At 46.9% G+C, this 20,560-nt stretch overlaps 2 protein-coding genes and 1 pseudogene across 6 annotated transcripts; 1 reads left to right on the forward strand and 2 right to left on the reverse strand.

Annotated features, from left to right (window-relative positions):
• Positions 1–3,268: 3,268 nt before the first annotated feature.
• On the forward strand, positions 3,269–6,649 carry LOC120652210 (annotated as a pseudogene). The gene is made up of 10 exons (XR_005666480.1): positions 3,269–3,677; positions 3,760–4,088; positions 4,233–4,331; positions 4,502–4,754; positions 4,990–5,100; positions 5,207–5,343; positions 5,455–5,568; positions 5,658–5,857; positions 5,959–6,156; positions 6,294–6,649. The product of XR_005666480.1 is annotated as a probable glucomannan 4-beta-mannosyltransferase 5 (transcript).
• A 1,027-nt stretch (positions 6,650–7,676) lies between these two features.
• Positions 7,677–9,149, reverse strand: LOC120652212 (expansin-A21-like). The gene is made up of 2 exons (XM_039929973.1): positions 8,763–9,149; positions 7,677–8,636 (listed from the first exon to the last, which is right to left on the reverse strand). Exons 1-2 carry the CDS (start codon positions 8,902–8,904, stop codon positions 7,999–8,001), a joined length of 780 nt encoding a protein of 259 aa, XP_039785907.1. The 5' UTR covers positions 8,905–9,149; the 3' UTR covers positions 7,677–7,998.
• A 3,737-nt stretch (positions 9,150–12,886) lies between these two features.
• Positions 12,887–18,669, reverse strand: LOC120652211 (polypyrimidine tract-binding protein homolog 1-like). 4 transcript variants are annotated; one of them, XM_039929970.1, is made up of 10 exons: positions 18,282–18,669; positions 16,802–17,011; positions 15,978–16,040; positions 15,814–15,887; positions 15,624–15,719; positions 14,484–14,541; positions 14,276–14,380; positions 14,094–14,175; positions 13,722–13,787; positions 12,887–13,529 (listed from the first exon to the last, which is right to left on the reverse strand). In XM_039929970.1, exons 1-10 carry the CDS (start codon positions 18,471–18,473, stop codon positions 13,519–13,521), a joined length of 957 nt encoding a protein of 318 aa, XP_039785904.1. In that variant the 5' UTR covers positions 18,474–18,669; the 3' UTR covers positions 12,887–13,518. The 4 variants fall into 4 exon arrangements, with proteins under 4 accessions (XP_039785904.1, XP_039785903.1, XP_039785905.1 ...); XM_039929969.1 differs by having other exon boundaries at positions 13,675–13,787; XM_039929971.1 differs by lacking the exon at positions 18,282–18,669 and adding an exon at positions 16,375–16,588 and having other exon boundaries at positions 13,675–13,787; positions 16,802–16,950.
• Between the last annotated feature and the right edge of the window lie 1,891 nt (positions 18,670–20,560).

Below are 20,560 nucleotides of genomic sequence, written 5' to 3' on the forward strand. Positions count from 1 at the left end.
TCAAAATTTTTGTACAGCAACAAAACATCAAGTTAAAGGTACTGTAAAAGTTTGAGCTCAGTAGACCAAGTTAAACAGTATGTACAAACAAACTATTTTGAACAAGGCATAAAGCAAGATTCAAATAAACTGATATCTAGGCATGTCAAAAGTCTATGAAACTTTTACACAAGGTTATACATCTAACATGTACCCTACTGACCAAAAATGGCTAACAACTCATGCTTTCAACTTGAGATCTAATATAAAGTACATTTCCTTTGCATTTTAAATGAAATAAAAACTATTGAGCAAATGAAAAAGTGCATGTAACAAAAGTTGTAGATATCTTTTCTAGGATTCCATAACAGTTGAGTTTGCATTTTTCCGATTTTTCTACGATTTTTAAACGAATTTACAAGTTCACTGGAAAATCTAGAAAATACAAAAACACAGATTGCAAAGGGGCCCCTGGATCTTTCACTTAACCCCCTGGAAATCTAAAACAAATTGCGCTGGGGTCCCTGGCCGGAGGTAGGAGACAGGGGATGCGGCGGCGGCGCGTTTCCCGGCGAGGAGGGGCTCGCCGGCGGCGGGGAGGGGGTCCTAGGGCAAGAGCTCGCCGAGATCTACCTAGGGGTGGGTGATGTGGTCGACGGGAACGGCCGGAGCAGGGTCGGCGGCGGTGTCCAGGGAGCGGCGGCGGCGGCTGCAGCGAGCGGCGGCGCTCCGGTGCGGGAGGAGGGGCAAGAGCAGGCCGGGGAGCTTCACTTCGCCCTGAGGAAGCTAGCTCGGGGCTCGACTGGAGGCGGGGAGGGGCGGAGCAGGGAGGTCCGCGGCGGGCGGGCGGCCGGCGGTGTTCACGACGGCGGCGGCGGTGTTCCGCGGCGCTGGGAGGCTCCGGGGAAAATTGGGCGGGCCTGGGAGCTGCCTGGGGGTGAAATAGAGCTCGCTGCGTGCTCGGTGGGGGTGGAGGGGCGCTGAGCTGGGCCCTCCACGGGAGCCGTGGCTCGGCGAGCGGGAATGGGGGCGCGGCGGCGCTTGCGCAGTGGCGCGGCGGCGCTGGCCGTTCTGGGCGAAGGGGTGGGGCTTGGGCGTGGGGAATGGGGCGTGGGCGAGCGGGCACACGCGCGGCGCGAGCTAAAAGGGGGAGTGAGGGCGTGAGGAGGGGCTGGGCGCAGAAGAGGGCAGCGGCGGCGGTGCGCGCGGCCTGGCGGTGGCGTGCTCGCCAGGCGGCCTTCAAGGCGGGTCAGGGCGCAGCAAGCGGGCCGGTGGCGTGGGTAGCGACGCAGCGGGGGCGGAGCGATGATGGCGGGGTGGCGTGCGGGCAGCAGGTGCACGGTCGGCCGGTTTGGGCGCTACGGCGGCGAGGCGGTGCGTCGCCGTGCGCTTGTCGCGGCGTGCTCGTCAACGGCTTGGGCGTCAGCGACGCACGGGGCGTGCGCACTCGAGAGAGGGGAGGGAGTCAGCAGCGCGCGGCCAGGCAGCGGGCAGCGAGCGGGGCAGGCAGCGGCTCAGCGCGGCAGCGGGCGCACGCGCGGCGTGCCTGGACGCCTGCGCGCGCAGCGAGGGGGAGTCAGCGAGGGAGAGAGAGAGGAGAGAGGAAAAGGGAGTGGAGAGAGAGAAAAGAAAGTCCACTGTTTGACTTAGCAAAAACTCAAATTTTTCAATTGAAACTCGAAAAATTTTGAACACGAAAGTTGTTCAAAATTAAATTTCCTACAACTTTCCTTTCAGGCAAAACTTCATTTGAGCGATGGTTTGGAAGTTCAAAATTTGAATTCAAGTTTAATGATCCCGCTTGTTTTTCGGGGTTAATTCAAATTTTCATGTTAGAACTTGAAAAACTTTGAACACGAAAGTTGTTTGTTTTGTCCAACTCTACGACTTTCGTTTTGGGCAAGAGTTCATTTGAGCAAAAGTGTGAGGGTTGACTTTTTGGCGTGTTTAAACTGAATTTCGGCTTTGCAGTAATTGAGAAGTTGGGGGAGGGTTTAACGTGTCATCGCATGTGAATTGCCTGTTTAATATAGTGTTAAACACCGGAGGTGTTACAGGCCGCGTCGATGATGACGTCCCGGGACGCGACGCCGCTCCGTGGGGCCGCCGACGCCGTGGCGCCCTTGTCGAGCACGCCGAGCAGGCGGCGGTTGACGGTGCCATCGGCGCGGCGGGTGGCGTCGGTGACGTACCCCGCGGCCTGCACCGCGAGCCGCGTCCGCCACGTCAGCGGCGGCGCCACGCAGCCCCTGGCGGCCGCAAGCGCCGGGTCCGTGGCCTCCCCCATTGGTGCGTGTACGCGAGCGGCGGAGGAGTCCGTGTGGTGCCGGACTCTTCGAATGGGAGCAGAGGACACGACAAAGCACGCTTTGCCTTCGGAGGAGGAGGCAGAGGCCCACGCGCGGGGTTGGCGGAGCGGCGCGACCGCGGCGGGGCGGCCGGAGCGGTGCAGACCGCGGCATGGCGAGCGGACGCGGGCGGGGAGTTCCAGGGGGTGGTCGCGCGGCAAGGCGTGCAGCGGAGGCCATAGCGGGTGCGGCGGGTGCGGGAGGAGACGGCGATTTGCATTTGAGGAGAGAGGGAGTGCATATTTGCACCTTCTCTCTCTAGCGACGGCAATTTGCCTCACGTGCTACCTCGTCTGTTGGAGAAGGTGCTGGAGATGCATTTTGCTTTTGCCTCATGTGTTGCCTCGGCTGTTGGGGTCAGTCTTAGCACGGAAGCAGCCATCGGTAAGGCCAGCACGGAGTTCAATCAACTGAACCTGCCACGTAGCATTCTGAATGATGAGTCATCCTTTCTGCAGTATTCTTTCTGGCCGTGTTTGGTTAGATGAAAAAATTTTCGCGCACGTTTTTCGAAAAGAGAATCTCGTACGCATGGAGTACTAAATGAAGTCTATTTGCAAAACTTTTTTAGGGACGGGTGTAACTTTTCGAGACGAATCTAATTGTTGTAATTAATTGATGATTTGCTACAGTGATGCTACAGTAACCATCCTCTAATCGCGCGGTCAAAGGCCTCATTAGATTCTTCTCGAGATTTACACGGGGGTTGTGGAGGTGGTTTTGTAATTAGACTTCGTTTGATACTCTAAATTAGTGGTCAAAGCGTGCTACAGTAAAAACACGGAAAAAACCAAACACGGCCTACTGAAAGGGTCTTTGCCTTTGCTTTTTTTTTTGAAAAACTCTTTGCCTTTGCCATGGCCCCAGAGTTTACACAGAAAAAACACTTTCCAGTTATCTATGTGTATCTCTGCACACCTCAGCAACAATCACTGTATAGAACATGCTGAATTGCAGACCAACCTCTGCTGTGCAAGAAGCCAAGAACATGTCCAACTGCCTCTACCTCCGGGTGTGGTTTGTTCAGACTTCAGAGGCAGACGAATAGCTGAGATTGCTCGGCCACGTGCCCCCAGCTCCGAAGAAGTCCAACCTTCCATCCTCCCCCTTCCCTGCAACCACAGGCCTCGATAAATTCCGGCAACAAAAATGGCAGCGCCCGCACCAGTCTACGACCACCGCAAGTCCACGGCTCCACACCGGAGAACGCACGGCCTCCCCATCCGCAGGGCAGGGCCAGGATGGAGGCCGGAGAAGCAGCAGGCGCCCTGCTCTTCGTCGTCGCCGTCGCGGCCGCCGTAGCAGCCGCCGTCGCCACCGGCGCTGTCAACTTCACCTATCCGGCCACAGGTAAACCTCCATCCAACTCGATGACCTTTACTTGCTTGCTTATTGCTCACCGCCGGAGCATGTTTCGCCTCGGTTCAACAAGTCGGCTCCTCCGCCGAGCCGTCACCCTCCTCCTCCGGTGGTGGCGGGCAGTGGGGCGCGTGGCTCGAGGTTTGGGCGTGGGTGCGGTCCGGCGCGGTGGCGCCGGCGCTGCAGGCGGCGGTGTGGGCGTGCATGTTGATGTCGGTGATGCTGGTGGTGGAGGCCACCTACAACTGCGCCGTCAGCATTGGAGTCAAGCTCCTGGGATGGAAGCCCGAGCACCGGTTCTAGTGGGAGCCCCTCGCCGGCGACGGCGACGAGGAGAAGGGGGATGCTGCTGCTGCTTACCCCATGGTCATGGTCCAGATACCCATGTACAATGAGCTCGAGGTGAATTCCGCACATCTGATTTTTACAGAGGAATTTGAGAAGATTCGAATTTTAAGAGGAGGAGGAGGAGGGGGGGTGTTCATTTTTGTTTTTGATTCTTGGAGCTAATTTCTGCTTTTCTGAGCTTTTGAGCTTGGTGTGCAGGTGTACAAGCTGTCGATTGGAGCAGCGTGCGAGCTCAACTGGCCAAAAGAGAGGTTGATTGTTCAAGTGCTAGATGATTCCACGGATCCCTCCATCAAGGTAGCTATCCCTGTCATTCTCAACCCAATTCATCCTTATTTCTTTTATGTTTTTTCCTTCTTGAAATAAACAAAAGAATATTTAGACATTGGTTTGTGAAAAATCCTGGAAGACTGTCTGTGCATTTGTTTCAGAAATTAAAATTGACAATGACTTGTGCGGTGCTCCAGAATTTGGTTGAGAAGGAATGTGAGAGTTGGGCAAGCAAAGGAGTAAACGTCAAGTACGCCACCAGGGTTGGCCACAAAGGGTTCAAAGCAGGAGCCTTGAAGAAGGGAATGGAGTGGGACTATGCCAAGCAATGCGAATATATTGCCTTATTTGATGCTGATTACCAGCCAGAACCAGATTTTCTCCTCAGAACTGTCCCATTCCTCATGCACAATTCGAATGTTGCCCTAGTTCAAGCTCGGTGGGTTTTCGGTAAGACCTCGTCTTCTGTTTCCTTTCTGAAACTGAATACCTCGGCAAGCATCATTTCAGAGTTACAGTTTACTTGTCACAGGTCACAGCTAGTGCCAATAAAATTTCTTATAAAGCCTTAAAGGATCATCCTTTTGTGGAGTAGTTGAAAATACGTGTTGCAGTATTGACTTCTCTGTCATCGCGTGCTTTATTATTCTGATCTGTCCAATTTTTAATTGACAGAATTTTACAGTGAATGACAGAGCAAGCCTTTTGACAAGGATACAGAAGACGTTCATGGATTACCACTTCAAAGTTGAGCAGGAAGCAGGATCAGCAACATTTGCCTTCTTTAGTTTCAATGGTACAACACTTGACACAAAAGAAACTTTCAGGAAAAACAGGAAATAAAATTATGCAATATGACTATAGACATACAAACTTCTAATAAACCTATGATTTCCTCCTAGGAACTGCTGGTGTGTGGCGTAGGCAAGCTATCGATGACGCAGGAGGTTGGAAGGACCGGACTACGGTTGAAGACATGGACTTGGCTGTCCGAGCGACCTTAAAGGGTTGGAAATTTGTATATGTAGGGAATGTTAGAGTAAGAAAGCCAAATCCTACGATGTCTCTGTTTGTCTGAAATTATACAATAGCACCCCTGCTTTCAGTAACCAAAGGTAGTACTACTTGTTTGATGGAAAACATCTCTTAGGTAAAGAGTGAGCTTCCATCCACTTACCAAGCATACTGCCGGCAGCAGTTCTGGTGGGCCTGTGGCAGCGCAAACTTGTTCCGGAAGATGACATGGGAGGTCCTGGTCACCAAGGTATTGTACATCACCTCTGGCTCCATTCCTATTTGGGAAAGCACTATAAGAAGATTCTAGCAAGCTAACCGCCATTGTTGCTCCATCAGCAAGTGTCGCCCTTGAAGAAGTTCTACATGATTTATAGCTTCTTCCTGGTGCGGAGAGTCATCGCCCCCACTGTCGCCTTTCTTCTCTACAACATTATCATCCCTGTGTCTGTCTTGATCCCAGAAGTCTTCCTACCAGTCTGGGGTGTCGCCTACATTCCTACAGCACTCACCGTCGTCACCGCCATAAGAAATCCAGAGTTGGTCCCCCATTACCTGCAATGCAGCTCTGGTATGCTGCTAATTCCTTCTTCCTGGACATTTAAGTTTTAACTGCCATATATTGTATCTTTCTCTGCAGAAATCTGCATATCATGCCTTTGTGGATTTTATTCGAGAGCGTCATGTCCATGCATCGCATAAAAGCTGCAGTAGCCGGCCTGCTCGAACTCCCAGAATTTAACCAATGGATTGTGACACAGAAAGTAGGGAATAATGGTGCTGACCAGAATTGTGAGGTTCCGTTACTTCAGAAAGCCAGAAAAGGGTTAAGAAACAGGTGGGTCCCTGCTCAGAAATGAGAAGCCGTTCTGTTCCTGTTTTTTCAGGGAACATTATGTTTCTGTTGACACATGAACTGGTGTAAATAGTAAATGAATATGTCATTATAAAAGTTAACATGTGTGTTTGTTGCAGAGTCAACGTCCCTGAAATTGGATTCTCACTGTTCCTGTTCACCTGTGCTTCCTACAACCTTGTCTTCCCTGGAGAGACCAGCTACTTCATAAATCTCTATCTGCAAGGATTAGCCTTTTTTCTTTTGGGGCTCAACTTCATTGGCACTTCTTGTTGCTGCTTATAAGCAATCAATTTAATCGCTTCTCTGTTTTTTTCTTTCTGCTCCGTGTGATCTGTTATTCAAATTTATTCAGGGAACACTTGAGGTGTTGTCAGGTTGCCTCAGGAATGGTGCTGATTTGTGCTCTGTACAGTCACAGCAATATATGTACACAATAGCACACTCAAATTAATAAAGACTACACTTGACTACATCTGTACGCGAAATCCTGATCGAGCATCGAAGCATGATTCAAGATATGTACATTAGTGGGATGCACATCCATGTACCAGTAAAATGCCATGTCCTGTGGGTACAATATAGTACTGCTGTCAGATATTTTTACATGTGTGAATCCTGATCAGTCTAAGAAACCAGGACTCTACACCTCACCCGGGTGTTTTTCTCCTCTTCCAAGTTCCATGTCCAAATTTTATGCCTCTACATCTGCACTTCCTCGAGCGATGGTGACCTCCTCCATTTAAGTTGAATGGGCTGGAGTTAAGTGCTAAACTTTAGCATCTATCAGCACTTATACATTTACTTAAAATTTTAAATCTTGCTCAAAGTTCAGTCAATTCCATTAGCAGGGGTGGGTCAGTGGCGAGGAGACAGAGAAAGAAAGGTTAGCAAGGGGGTGGTTGGCACTGACAAGTACAGAGATGAGAGTCACCAGATGCAGAGGGGCAAAGATGGGGATCAGGGGCAGAGCCTGCCGATGGAGTCGCCAGTGTCAGCTCCATTAGGAAGCGTTGTCAGCTCACTTGATGAATAGAATGTAACAGTGATTTGTCACTGATTTTTAAAGAAATCATAGTTGTCAGCTGATCACGACAAACAGGCCTGGCTCCGCCCCTGACGGGGATGGAGGGCCAGATGGAAGCGACGATGCCATGAACATACACGAGATTTTACAATAGATGAATGAGATGAAGAAGACATCTCACCGCCATAGGCCACTGTTAATTAAGAGTCTGAGACGTATGGTCACTGCTGGGGGTAAGAGCCTATAGTAGGGAGAGCAAATGAGCTGTCATATAAAGATTTAGTCGGTGGACATCAAAAATCAATCTCGAGCAGAGAGATTAAATGGACTGTCATTTTGTAGGCCTCAATTGGCCAATTTAGTGGCTCTTTATTTGGGCTGCCAACTGTGGAAGTCCAATTTACTCACTGTGGAAGTCCAATTTACTCAGACTGCTGAAGTGGATGCTCATATTTGGGTGAGTAAAATTTAGAAGTGGACTTCTAAATAGACATTTGCTCATCCAAATTTAACAACTCTATTGGAGTTGCTCTAAGGCTCAGCCACTCTTTCACAAAGAAGTGCTCTAAGGCTCTGCCACTCTTTCACAAGAAGTGCAGGCTCGTTTGGAAATTGGAATACACGAATCGTACAAGAAGTCTCGTACAAATGTAGTAAAAGATGAACCCACTCATCAGCCGTGCTTACGTATACTACTATGTCGGTAGGTATATACACCACTGAAGCTTACGTACATGTAGCATCTGCGCCACAGTACAGTTATTAATAATATTCTGGCCGTGGCCGGCCTGATCCTCCTACGGGAACTGGCCGCCGGTGAATGTCTGGCCGAAGGCCCATCCGGCGGGCGCGACGTTGTAGGAGACGACGGAGCGGCGGTCGCTGGTGGTGACCCTGAAGGAGAGCGCCTGCCCGTCGAGGCGCGCGCCGCTCTGCCAGTTCTGGCCCCAGTTCCGGGTCATGCCCCGCCACCGCGCCCGCCGGGCGCCGCCCCTCACGGCCACGGCCACGGCGCGCACGTCGCCGGCGCCGCCCACGTTGCTGACCAGCACCAGGTTGAAGTAGGGGTGGCCGTTGACGGCGAACCGGATGCCGCCCCGCCGCCTGCACGGCACCCGGCGGTAGGCGACGGGGACGACGCCGGCGCGGTAGCGGGCGATGCGGAGGAACGCCGGCTGCGACAGGTCGAAGTGCCGCAGCGGCGGGTTGCACCACCCGCCGGCGCCGCCGGGGAGCGCGTAGTTGGGCGGGCAGAAGTTGGTGGACGTCACCACGACGGCGGAGCCGCCCGGCGCGCACGACCCGCGGCCGCCGGCGCACCGGAGCTCGAAGCACGCGCCGCAGCTCAGCCCGCCGCTGAACAGCGCCGTGCTCAGCGCCGTCGTCTCCGTGCCGTAGCCCTGGCTGTACAGGTCGCCGTACCCGCACGCGCCGCCTGGTAGAGATTGACACGCATTGTATTAATCGGAGTCACTAACTGATGAATGATGATCAACCACATTGGGTAAAAACTAAGCTCTCGCCCAATCGATCATCCATCACATTGTAGTATTGTACGCACCCATCGTGCCGGAGGCGTCGGCGCCGCCGTAGAAGGTGGCGTGCGCACTGATCCAGCGGCCGACGCCATAGCCTCGAGCTGAAGAGGACAGTGAGAGCAGGGCGAGCAAGAGCAGCAAAAGCTGGACCGGCAGAGATGGCATCTTCTGTCGGCGTGCAATGCAGCAGGTGCAAATGCAAGCGAAGCTACAGCGACGCCTCTGAACTTGGAGACTGCAGAGAAGAGAAAGGTTCCGTGCGGGTTTAAATAGACAGATCCTTGGACCGACACGCTTATATGAACTGTGATACTAGCAACTGATGGCTGAGACCTCTTTCTCTGTACTTCTCTGCCCTGAACAAACACTGACTGAGGCCTGGGAGGAAGAACACTCCACTAGCTAGGCAAACGCGTGGGCGTGTACACCCTCGTGCGTGCCAATAAAGTAGAAAGCTTTTAGGTTCCAATTTATTTGTTTATTTTCTTCTTCGCGTTTACGTTGTACTTTTTTCGATAGTACACAGGAGAGCTATGTATCGTTGCATTAAGAAGAAATAGGGTATCAACGAATTACAATTTACGTTGTACTCAGTGAGTCTGAATAAAAGGTGGGTTGCAATTGTGACAGCACAAAAAAAAATTCTTGTTCATCTGGCAGAGGCCTATAGTTAGGGATGCAAGTCCCATCTTTTTTGGGTTATTGGATCGACCCAAAATTTGATAAAATAAACTAGAATGACATTTACTTAATTAGTTTGGGAGAAAAAATAAACTAAAATGAGAAAATAAACTAAAATGAGAAACCTAAAAATACGAATGGGTATCCACTTGCATCCCTACCTACAGCAGAAGCACACATCCCTTGCCCCCCGCGATCTGTGTGTTAATTTCAAAATCAAGCAAACGCAGGTGCTAACTCAGCTCGTGCAATAGATTAGAAATTGATCAGAGCATTTTTCACCACATTTACAAACTTCATGTGAACTGATGCTATTTTCAATTTGTGCAGGACAGGGGACCCCATTGATGTGTGCAACATTTCTTTCTGACAGCCAGTTAGCAGCAGCTCCCCCGTGTTGGCACGCGTGATAGCAAATTGAAAGCTGCACGGTCACAAGGAGGAGCATCGCATCCCATGACATGGTGCCAAGATCTCCGGATCACTCCTCCAACAAGATCGCAGGAACCTTCGTGGAAAGGAAAAAAAGATGTATTGCGGGTGAGGCTGCATGTGGGGGCACTAAATGTGCAGGCAAGATCTGCAGACAGAGCTCTGAAATTGCAGACCTGCAATGCAATCCCCTCCAGTGTGTGTTCAGTCTGCCAGTTCAGATGAAAGTAGTTGGGCTCGCAGCGATCTTCTCCGGTAGCAATGAGGTGGTTGAGTTCCGTTCCCTTCATCTTCCAAAGAAAGGTTCGTGTGCTCCCACACCTTAGGGTCAAAATATAAATAAGGAGAGCATGCAAGGATTACATTCATACAAAATCTGATATTGAACAAAACTTTGTGCAGGCAGAAACAAAAGGAAAAAAGAAATCAGCATGTGAATAGTTGCGGATTTAAACATGAACAGTTGCACCCACAACTATTCACGCGGTCATCTCTTTTTTGTTTCTCCTTGCACAAATTTGTGTTCGAACTTCAAACTCGGATTTTGCATGAATGTAAAATGATTGCATTGTCTATCTGTCTAGCTCACTTTATATGATTTTTTTAATGCAAATTTAGGGGGTACTACCGTGGGTAGCACCTGAACCTTATTTCATTTCTGCATTCCTTTTTGAAGGAAATGCCATTGCATTTCTGATCTGGTTGTCGGTTGCAAGTTGCAACCAGTAACCAACAACTCGGTAGGTGAAATGAATCCATGATATGTAAGGCATGTTTATGGGAAGCAAACATATATAGTCCATGGGCTGATGGAGGATCCGGATTCAGATTGCGTGCAGCTTGTTGGCAAGCAAACATATAGAGAGACGGGACTGTATCAAGATGTGCACATACTCTAAAACCAAAGAACAGAGCCTCGATGTTCATGTACTGGATCTCCAGTCCTCATTAATGGAGTCGCTGTGGACTGGATCTCAGAAGCACCATGCAGGCTTTTCCTATTGTGTCATGTTAATTGGCACGGTAGCCGCTGTTTCGGAGTTGACAGTTTTGGCGTCTGGTCAGAACAAACAGGATGTACTTAGCTTGTTGGGGCATTATTTTGGAGACAAGTTTCTTGTTGGCAGGACAGTAGCCCAATCATCATCATCAAAAGTAGGGCAAAAGTATTTACCAATGTCAGACAAACAAATTACCAAATGCTAGGATCAGTGGAAAGTTGATGTCAAGGAGACAAATCCTTGCAAAAAAAAAAGGAGGCAAATCTTCAAGTCAGGCTCTAGCGGTAGCCCATTTGCACCCTCTCTTTATGTGCATTTTCGTTCACATCTAAAAATTCAGAAACTTCGACAAATTAGTGGATAAACATTTTCTCCTTTTGTTTTATTTCTTGAGCAACCATGTGCAGGAAAACTTTTATCACTATTGTAGCTTTAGACGCCAATGTCTAACCACCTCAGCTTTCTATCTCTTCCTGCTCATTTATCTTTTCCTCCATCCACTGCTGACTAAAGAAGCCTGCCATTCTTTGTGATCATCATTTCAATGAATAATTGACAGCATAAAGATTGACTGATTTCTCATTTGATATGTTATGGAGAAAAAAAGGATAAGGCCACAACCCAGTTTCCATTGCACAGTTGCATCGCTGCGTTGTCGAAAAGTATCTTCGGGAGCCGTGGGATAAGCCATTTTCAGAAAGTAGCAGAAGAGATCCCGCTTCTAAACTTTACTAGCGCTTACGCTGAGATTTCCTTGACTGTATCATGATGCCTTCCTGAGTGTGGAGAACAGACACTATTCACAGAAGAAAATATATTCGGAAAGGTTTGACTAGATGAGTTTGATGACAGCTAGAGCGTCAACATCAAACTGGTTGATCGATCCGTATGGTTGTCTCAAGTCACAACTCACAAGATTCTGCATCCAGTGTTCGTGCGTAGTGCCCATTAGGCGCTCCATGGCAGGCTGGTTGTTGCTGAATCCAGCCAAAGTGCAGCCTTTTGTGTTCATTAATGAGATTGGAATCGCATCAAAGTTTGTTTCATCTTCCAATGTTTTTATCTGATAATCACCATCATTATTTCAAAGCTGAAGTCTTAGACAGCTATTCGTTGTAGGCCGACTTACAAAACCGAAGACAGGTTAAGCTTAAGCGTTGAAGGGAGTAAGACGGGTTTGGGGTTATAGAGTGGAAGAATGCATGCAGTGTTGGATCCAATAGCCCCGCCCCCAAAAAAAAAATTGAATGAGTTTAAGGAGACAAATCATGTGATGGTTGTGTATAAGTTGCCGTTCAGACCACCGCTACAAGGCTGGATCCTTTTCCGGTGCTTGATGCGCAGCTTTCGCGATAGCGGCCCTGTTTGGTTAGTGTGCTAGGAATTCTAGAACATACTTTGACCGCGATTAGAGGTGTCAAATAAAGTTAGTTCACAAAACTAACTTCAGAATTCTTGCGCTAGAAATCTGAAGAATCTAATGAGACCTTTGACCATGTGATTAGAGAATGGTTACTGTAGCATCACTGTGGCCAATCATCGATTAATTACCGTTATTAGATTCGTCGCGAAAAGTTATACTCATTCCTAAAAAAAATTGCAAAGACTTCATTTAGTCCTTCATACATACGAGATTCTTTTTTTGAAGAACGTGCTTGGTAGTTGCTAGCATGATCCAATTGACCAATGAGCACCAAGCAGGCCTTGCAGTTCCAGCAACCCGAACAAGACAAGACGAGCGAGCAATTCCCATGACACCATAAAAACAAGATGAAGATTGAAGAGCCTCCAATTCTCCAATATTGTTCCCACTCCAGATGTTTGCTTTGGAACAGTTATATGCTCCAGAAAAGAAGCGTCGGCACCACCTTCTGCGGAAATGAATAGGATGAAGGATGTCGGTGGGACAGATGTACTGCATTGTTGGTCAACAGGTCTGCTGCGCTCTGCAGTTCAGAACACTACCACCAGTCCACCACTGGCTAGAAACACAACTGCCTAACCGTTCATTATTCCCAGGGTTGCCACGAAAATATGAAGAGACAGTGGCTGATTTTGACGGTGAATGAAAAATCCAAGCATATTCTTGTATTTGTAGCTCATATCTATCAGCTACCACTGCCATCTAAACATGCTCGGATGGCAGTATGGCAGTGTGCTATATGAGTTAAACTTACTGAAAACAACCAAAAGTACAGTAACATAAAAAGAATTAACTTAATGGTAGTACGATGGAGGTGGTGGTGGTTGACTGGTTGCAGGTGCGCCTGCTGGTCCGGACTGATTTCCATGCTGAGGTGGCATCTGCTGTGAAGTGTGCAACTCGTGCCGCGGAGTAGCAGGATGGGTAGGAAAGCCCCCTGATGCTGCATAATGCGGAGGAGCAGCGGGTGGGGTATTAGGGAAGCCCCCTGATGCTGCGTACGGTGCTGGAGATGAGTACATCTGACCTGGATATGCTCCTGGGGCTGAGGGATACCCTGAGTTGCCGGAATTCCAACTTGGCACTTGTCCATTGGCGTTGTTGTGGCTTTGGGCAGGGACACCGGGTAGGGCATATGCCCCGGCTCCTTGAATATTACCTTGCCACCCAGTGGATGTAGCTGCTGGTGGTTGTGGCACTCCTTGGATTACACCAGGCGGAATTGTGTAATCCCTGCTCTTATCACCATGTGCCTGAAGATGAAAGGAATAAATGACTTCATATGGCGGACAAACCAAAATAGTCAATTGTGAAACAGAGGGTTCTATGAAGCGACACATGTATCATCTAGGTGGTTTTTGTGACCAAATAACACTGAACGAAATACTCCTATTATACCTTTACATTCAGATCAGTATGACGAGAGTATGACAGGTGAAGCTTACAGTAGCCACCATCGTAGATGCAATGACCTTCCAATGCTTCCTTCGCAACTGCAGCTGTAGTTACATCTAAAGTATAGCAAAAGACTTAATCAGACTAATGAACAATTTATATAAAAAAGTGCATGGAAGAATAAATGGAATCAGTTGCATGTTTAGCTGACAGAGTGTGGATCAATTAACTATTTTCTGGTTATGACATTGGAAAATATAAACATTGGATCATGGGAAGAACACCATATGACGTGTCAAAATATTGTTTTCCCAGAGATCAAAGCAGTTGACAAGGCAGTAGGTAAACACTAGCTCAACTGAAAAACTGATCTAATTGATTGGTAATTTAAAGCTTGCAATGATCTATTTCCATGCTCATACCAGGATACTGAATCAAAGCTTGTGTGCCACCATTCTTCTCAAAGATAGCAATTTTTTGGACTGTACCAAATGCTGAGAACACCTGGAATTTGTATAACAATTTAGCATGGTTAGAATGAATAAAGCAGACAACAACAGAATTTTGAAGCATATTCTTGAAGTGTCTCCCCAATTTGACTTACAGTATGAAGAACATCTACTGTAACGGCATATTGCATATTCTCAATTGATGCAAGAAGAACATTGCCTTGAGCCTCCACTTTCCTTCCATCAGCACCAACAGCAGGCTATTCAAGCACATCAAAAGGCAGACACAGCAAGGTCATATAAAATGGCAAAACATGCAGAATTAAAAGATTAGAATGCACGTTGTATTCTGCTTGCAAATACCTGTAATGTACCATCCATGGCAGAATAGTTAATTGGAAGATATGGATTGTTATAATCCCTGCAAGATAACACCATAAGAGGAGCTTCAAACAATGGCTAATTAAAACAAAAGCATGTCTCCAACAAGATACAATCAAAATTGGCATATACTTGCACGAGTAAAAAAACTAATAAGATTGGAAAAGGTGAATCATGTGACATGTAAAGATTTGTGCTACTTCCTAGCATGGCAGGTCTAAACATCTAATTAGTATCTTTGACAAATAATCCCAGAGTGTATAGGAAAATACAGGTCCAAATGGTAATATGGTGTATAAAAGCAATATTGGTTCCCATACAAAGAGAACCTCACTTTTGACCAGCTATAGTAGGAAGCACAGATACTCGAACAAAAACTTTCAGCTTCAATGTGAAGCATTGGTCTTCGACTACTTTCGCTTCAATCCAATAAAAAGAAAATACTTTCACCTCAACCAAATAAAGCTCCAGAAGGCTTACTGAATTATGTATAAGGGTCAATAACCATTACAATCTCTAAGACATGCAATAGAAGAATGGGTGTGCACTTCAGAAGCTGAAGAGGCAAATAGTCTTTTAACACTGGTTGAGAAAATTGCAAGAAATTATTTGGACGTAGTTTGTAGGCTCCTGGAATTTGTTACACAGTTGGGAGATTACTTGGGTATTAATTACTTGTCAAACTGAGGCCATGTCATATGGTTGTGTACATCAACAATAAATAGGAAACAAAGGAACTCCACTGTAGTAGTTTTATAATTTACTCTAAACAAAGCAAGGCACAATACTTTTTGTGCAAAAATACTCAATGAATGTACACTTATTTTAAGAAGGTTCTAAACGTGGAAATGAGGCAATTAGAGCTTCACAAAGCAGCAAAGTTCATCCATATATTCTACAAAGTTTAAATACATGCCAAGGTAGAGCGTCAGCAATTTGATATACATAATCTCATGTGTTGCCAACGAATCATTGTTTGGCATTTACATTAAGATCTGCTAAGACTAAAACAACATAAACCAGTGAATGCTAAAATAACTTGTGAGGACATGGGGCATAAGAATGGACCCTCTATCAGAAATAGGGATAAATAACTCAAAGAGAACAAATTGTAGGCTTTACCTGCTGCGGTTTGACTGAAACTTGATGTTCAAATCCTGATGTGCAGAGAAAGAAATTCGCAAGCAGCAAGATGTTACATGCTGTGGAAGCAAGTAACTGTAATGAAACAAAGCAATTCAGTTTATAAGAAGCATAAGCAAGTACAACGAACACAAGCAATGGACAATACAAAGAAACCCAAGAAGGTCACCTTGGGATGCTCCTTCCGTCTAAGGCTTCTCTAGCAGCTGAAGCAGTTGCTGCATCAGTATACTGGATCAATGCCTGCATGCAAGAATAAGATGAGGCTCCTGCCTTTCATTTCAAAACCCCCAAAAAGCAATTAGGCATCTAAAACATGATACTTTAACTGACCTGAAAACCTGCAGCCTTTTCAAAGGTGGCTATTTTGTGAACATATCCAAATGCTGAGAAAACCTGAAAGTTGGTACAAAAAAGGATCAAACATAAGAGTTCAAGGCACACATGAAAAAAAATCTGCAGCATAGCACACAATGATTACACGTGATATTTTTCATAAAGAAATGATGCATAAACCTCATTTCCAAACAAAGGATATAAACTTTTCAAGCTTATCGCTCACCCAAGCAGAAAAGGGGGAAGCGTGAAAGACAAAAAATCAGATATGAGTAAAATTAAATATACCGTACCATACTTCTAATATAAACTAGGTGCAATACAATATCACCAAACAATGATCTAAAAATAAGCACCATAGAGATACTTATGATCTAAAGGTTTGGAATTTAACCTTTCGTCAGTAACTTGGATAAACAGGGAGGTGCCCTACACCAGGGATAAGCGCGTTGATGGAGGATACTTAGATTGCATCCCCAAGACGAGACATGAGAGTTCATAAGAACTTTGAATGTACTAGTTAGAAGACAGAGGCAGCAAAACAAACATGGTATCTCTCCAATTGCAGGTGTTGATAACGACATTTTCTCCGTGTTAACATGGGCCTGCTGATTCATGCAGAATACGTTACTACGAGAAGAACAGCTATGTAAAATCTTTGATTTACAAGGATCAGGTCAGGTAGACTCCCTTGCATTCCTTCAGTCAATGGCAAATTGGCAATCAAGAAAGTAACAAGCACACTTGAGGGTGTCATTACCATACTAACACAATTATCTAAGTACTTTACAAGACAAAAAAAATGGAATTTTAGAACTCACCATATGGATTACATCAATGGTGACATCACTAGCTTGTACACCCTCTATGGTAACAAGCAACACATTTCCAGCAGTCTCTCCAGGGCTCTTGTTGTTAATTATTTCTTGCCTATTTGAATACTGAATGTAAACAGTTTTGCCTCGAATTTGTGCTGGTTCCGAAGATGATGCAAAGTAAGAAACCATCGAGATTGCCTGATTAACATCAGTCTGCAAAGAAAGTTAATTGCGCATAAGTAGTTCTGGCATGTGAATTCAGAACTAAAGCAGTAGAACAAAACAGGCATTAGTGCACAGTGTTTTGAATCCAAGTAAGAGAGAACTTCCCTGTCATGCCTGATCCACATCCCCCACTACTCTAGACACCCGTCCCTGCCCCACACCCAAAACAACACAGAGACAAAAGGAAATGAAATAAAAAAACTACCAGCCGTATATCCACTAAATACTGGCAGAACATCCTACCGCAAAACAATAGGAGTGAACGTGTTCATTTTTTTAAACTCCAATTGTAACAGCCCAACCCACCAACACAAAATCCATCTGGCAATCATGAGAAAACAAAGTTCAATAATCTCGTGTAAATTCCACATATAAGCAACCCATAATTTAATTAAAATTCTGTAACAACTTTTCAGGCCTTGAACTGATTCAGTCTAATCTGGAGAAAGCGTATTCTGTAAAAGTGCTGGCAGGTTTAGCTTCTAAAGGGAGTGGGATTCAATGTAGTCCGTTAGTCATCTATCGGACGGCGAAAAGAGTTACCATGTACTGTGATGGCGAATGCAAAATTAATTGACCTTGTGTGAGTGTGACATTTACAGGAAGTAGCAGAGGATATAATATCAGTGTGCCGGAAGGGGAAAATAGACTGGAAATTGAATTTGTCTATTGTGTTCTTACTTTTCTTGCCTAGGAGTAGTCTGTTCTTATCGATTACTGCATGTTCCTTTACTTCTCGTCAGTAAATTAGGTGGTTTTAGGCGTAGTTCTTGACGGATCTTTACACAACTCTCTTAACCGATCCAACTGACCAAAAAGCAAGCAGACATGAGAATGTCACATTTACAAATCCCTCATCATGCCTGATCAATGCAACTCTAAGAGACGATAATTGCAAAGCTTAAAAAATTTTATACGCAGTGTAACTGAATAGGTAGGAAGGCTCGCTGACCCCTGCAACATCTAATCCAAATCCCGATAGCTGACGAATTTCCAATATCTCACGGGCCAAACCTAGCTAGATCCTGTGATTCGCCTACAATCAAGCTGCTCATAATATTGCAAACATCGCAAAGGCTAAACCTAGCTAGATCCAACGATTCGCCTACAACTAAACTGCCCATCGTATCAATTTCATGCACATGCAAAACCGTGGAGGAGCGGCGCGCCCGCCCCGAATTCCGGACCGGATCGCGGTGGGGATCGATGGGGTAGGGTCCAGAGGAAGGGATGGTAGAGGGGCGGGGGAAGGACTTACGAACTCGACGAAGGCCTGGTTGCGATTGGCGCCGACGCCGCTCTTGGTGTTGACGATGCGCCCGAAGGGCTTGCAGAGCTCCACGAGCTCCTCCTCTGCGCACTCCCACGGCAGGTTCCGCAGGTGGAGCACCTTCGACGGCGTCTGCGTATAGCGGAACTGCTGCCCCCCGCCGCCGCCCGACGACGACATCTTGGCCGGCAGGACAGGTAGACTGGTCCGCTGAGAGGAGAGGGTGAGGGCGGGGAAGACGAAGCTAGGGTTGGGCTGGGGCGGAGCCGCGGAAGGCAAGGTCGGAGAATTTGGGGAGGAGTAGCTAGTGGTTCCGTGTGACGCCGTGCAATCTGGGAAGCATGGAGGAACCGACGGGCCGATCTGATTTCGTCAGAAGATGAATCTTTATCTTTTCTTTATCTATTTATAAAAAACGAATCGTTTATGTGGTACTTTAATTTTTTGTCCATCGTGGTGGGCCCAAATAAAATAAATCCCTATCCTAAAGTCGGACAAGATCAAGAGGCCCATCCGGACCCGGAAGGCGCGCCCCGCGAGGCCGCCCGCGGGGAGTAGGTGCACCTTGGAGCTGCTAGTTCCGAATCCAATCCACCTCTACGCCCTTTATCTAACTGTTGTCGGTCAAAATCCATCGGTGAGTATCAACAGACAACACGGAGAGCCGGGAGGTCGCTGGGGCGCTGGCAGGCACTGCTCCCTCATCAACGGCCCGCAATTCCAATACACGCAGCGGCTTATAAAGACGCAGGACGTGCCACCTGACCTATACCCGATCAGGAAGGTGCGAACGTGCTTGCAACGATTTGCCTGCATACACAAACACGTGGAAACATAAGTCCGAGCCGTGGTCGGCTCCCCGGGATGACTCTTGCATCGGCTTTAAAGAGCCGATCGAGCCCCGGTGTCAGATTGGATCTGCTTGCATCCGGATATTGATAAATAAAACAAATAACTGTAAAACTGCTTCAAATAAATCTAACTAATCTAACCCACGACGGTAAAAGCTTCACTGCTAGATCGGAACATCCTACACGTGATTAGGCCTAACAAACGTAACAGATAACTAAACCATAACCCAAAACAGATGTCTAAAAACTAGCAAGAGCCGATTTCCGGAACAATCCCTATCAAGACTAAAATAAAGCATCTATTACATCACCGGATCATCCAACAAGTTTGCAAGGCCTAATCTAACAGATATTACGCCAATTCTTAAGTATAAGAACAAACCGTAGCAGATTAGATCTACTGGATAGAAAAGAAGCAGGGTGTTGTTTCCGTGCAACTAACTCTATGCAACAAGAATTAGCATAAAATTGAAACGTGACTGCACAGAAACAACATGATATTCGTAGATGGTAAGCAATAAAAGCACGATGAATCTACTAAAAACCATGTTACGAGCATCAGGATAACTAGCATTACTCGCCATAAAAAACGCTTCAGTACGAGTAATACCAAGGTAAAAGTAAGAACAACGCTGCCATGATCACGAGAAGCGATCAGGGCAGCATGACGCTTATTTGGATGAAATCCTAGAATTATGGGTGGCGATGCGCCGAGAATTGTTGTTTGCGAGACGTGATGACGCTCTCTCTCTTTACGAATATCATAGGGTACATATTTATAGCCCGGAGACTTGGGAAACAATCTAATCCTATCTTGCCCCGATCGGACTCTATCTCTAATCTTGAATTAAATCTAAAGATACATGGCCCATATGGCCCAAATGCTCATGCAGGAGCCGATTCGTAAGCCCCCTTCAATCCCTTCATTAAGCCCAACTCACTCTCGACCCATTAATTAACCCTGTTAATTTATGGAAATAACACATGCCCCCTGGTTTTGGCAATGATAATTCTAAAACCACTCCGTCGCTTCATCTTCCCGTTAATGCTCATTAAAACACACGACAACCACCAAGGAAGACGCAACGTCTCTGCAACTGGCTCCTCGTAGAACGTGAAAACTGCCGATCCGTCTTCCATCTTTTTACTATTTAATCTCACCCCGAATCGGCTCTTCTTCACGGCAAACTCATCTTCCTCCAAAGCCAAGTAGCACAGAAAACCCCAGCTCCAGTAACCATGGCGATTTCTTCCTCCTCCGGCTCCAACTCCTTCGGAGATTCTTCCTCCTCCTCTTCTCCTTCTTCTTCTTCCCTCTCCGCTTCTTCTATCGACTCCATCCCGGAGAGCCGAGAGCCAACTCCTGAGTGGAACCCGACAGCAGCGTACGAAGCGCTGGCTCCTCTGCATTGGGAT

This window comes from Panicum virgatum, chromosome 9K (assembly GCF_016808335.1).
Source record: "Panicum virgatum strain AP13 chromosome 9K, P.virgatum_v5, whole genome shotgun sequence".
Taxonomy (NCBI): Eukaryota; Viridiplantae; Streptophyta; class Magnoliopsida; order Poales; family Poaceae; genus Panicum; species Panicum virgatum.

What these genes read in the sequence shown, in the direction of transcription:
- LOC120652212 (XM_039929973.1), bottom strand. Translation starts at nt 8,904, where the DNA reads ATGCCATCTCTGCCGGTCCAGCTTTTGCTGCTCTTGCTCGCCCTGCTC. An exon ending in CGACGCCTCCGGCACGATGG is followed by an intron (nt 8,637 to 8,762) that starts GTGCGTACAATA and finishes AATCTCTACCAG; the next exon opens with GCGGCGCGTGCGGGTACGGC.
- LOC120652211 (XM_039929969.1), bottom strand. Translation starts at nt 18,473, where the DNA reads ATGTCGTCGTCGGGCGGCGGCGGGGGGCAGCAGTTCCGCTATACGCAG. An exon ending in AGCTTTGATTCAGTATCCTG is followed by an intron (nt 13,788 to 14,093) that starts GTATGAGCATGG and finishes GCTATACTTTAG; the next exon opens with ATGTAACTACAGCTGCAGTT. An exon ending in ATACTGATCTGAATGTAAAG is followed by an intron (nt 13,530 to 13,674) that starts GTATAATAGGAG and finishes TTTCATCTTCAG; the next exon opens with GCACATGGTGATAAGAGCAG.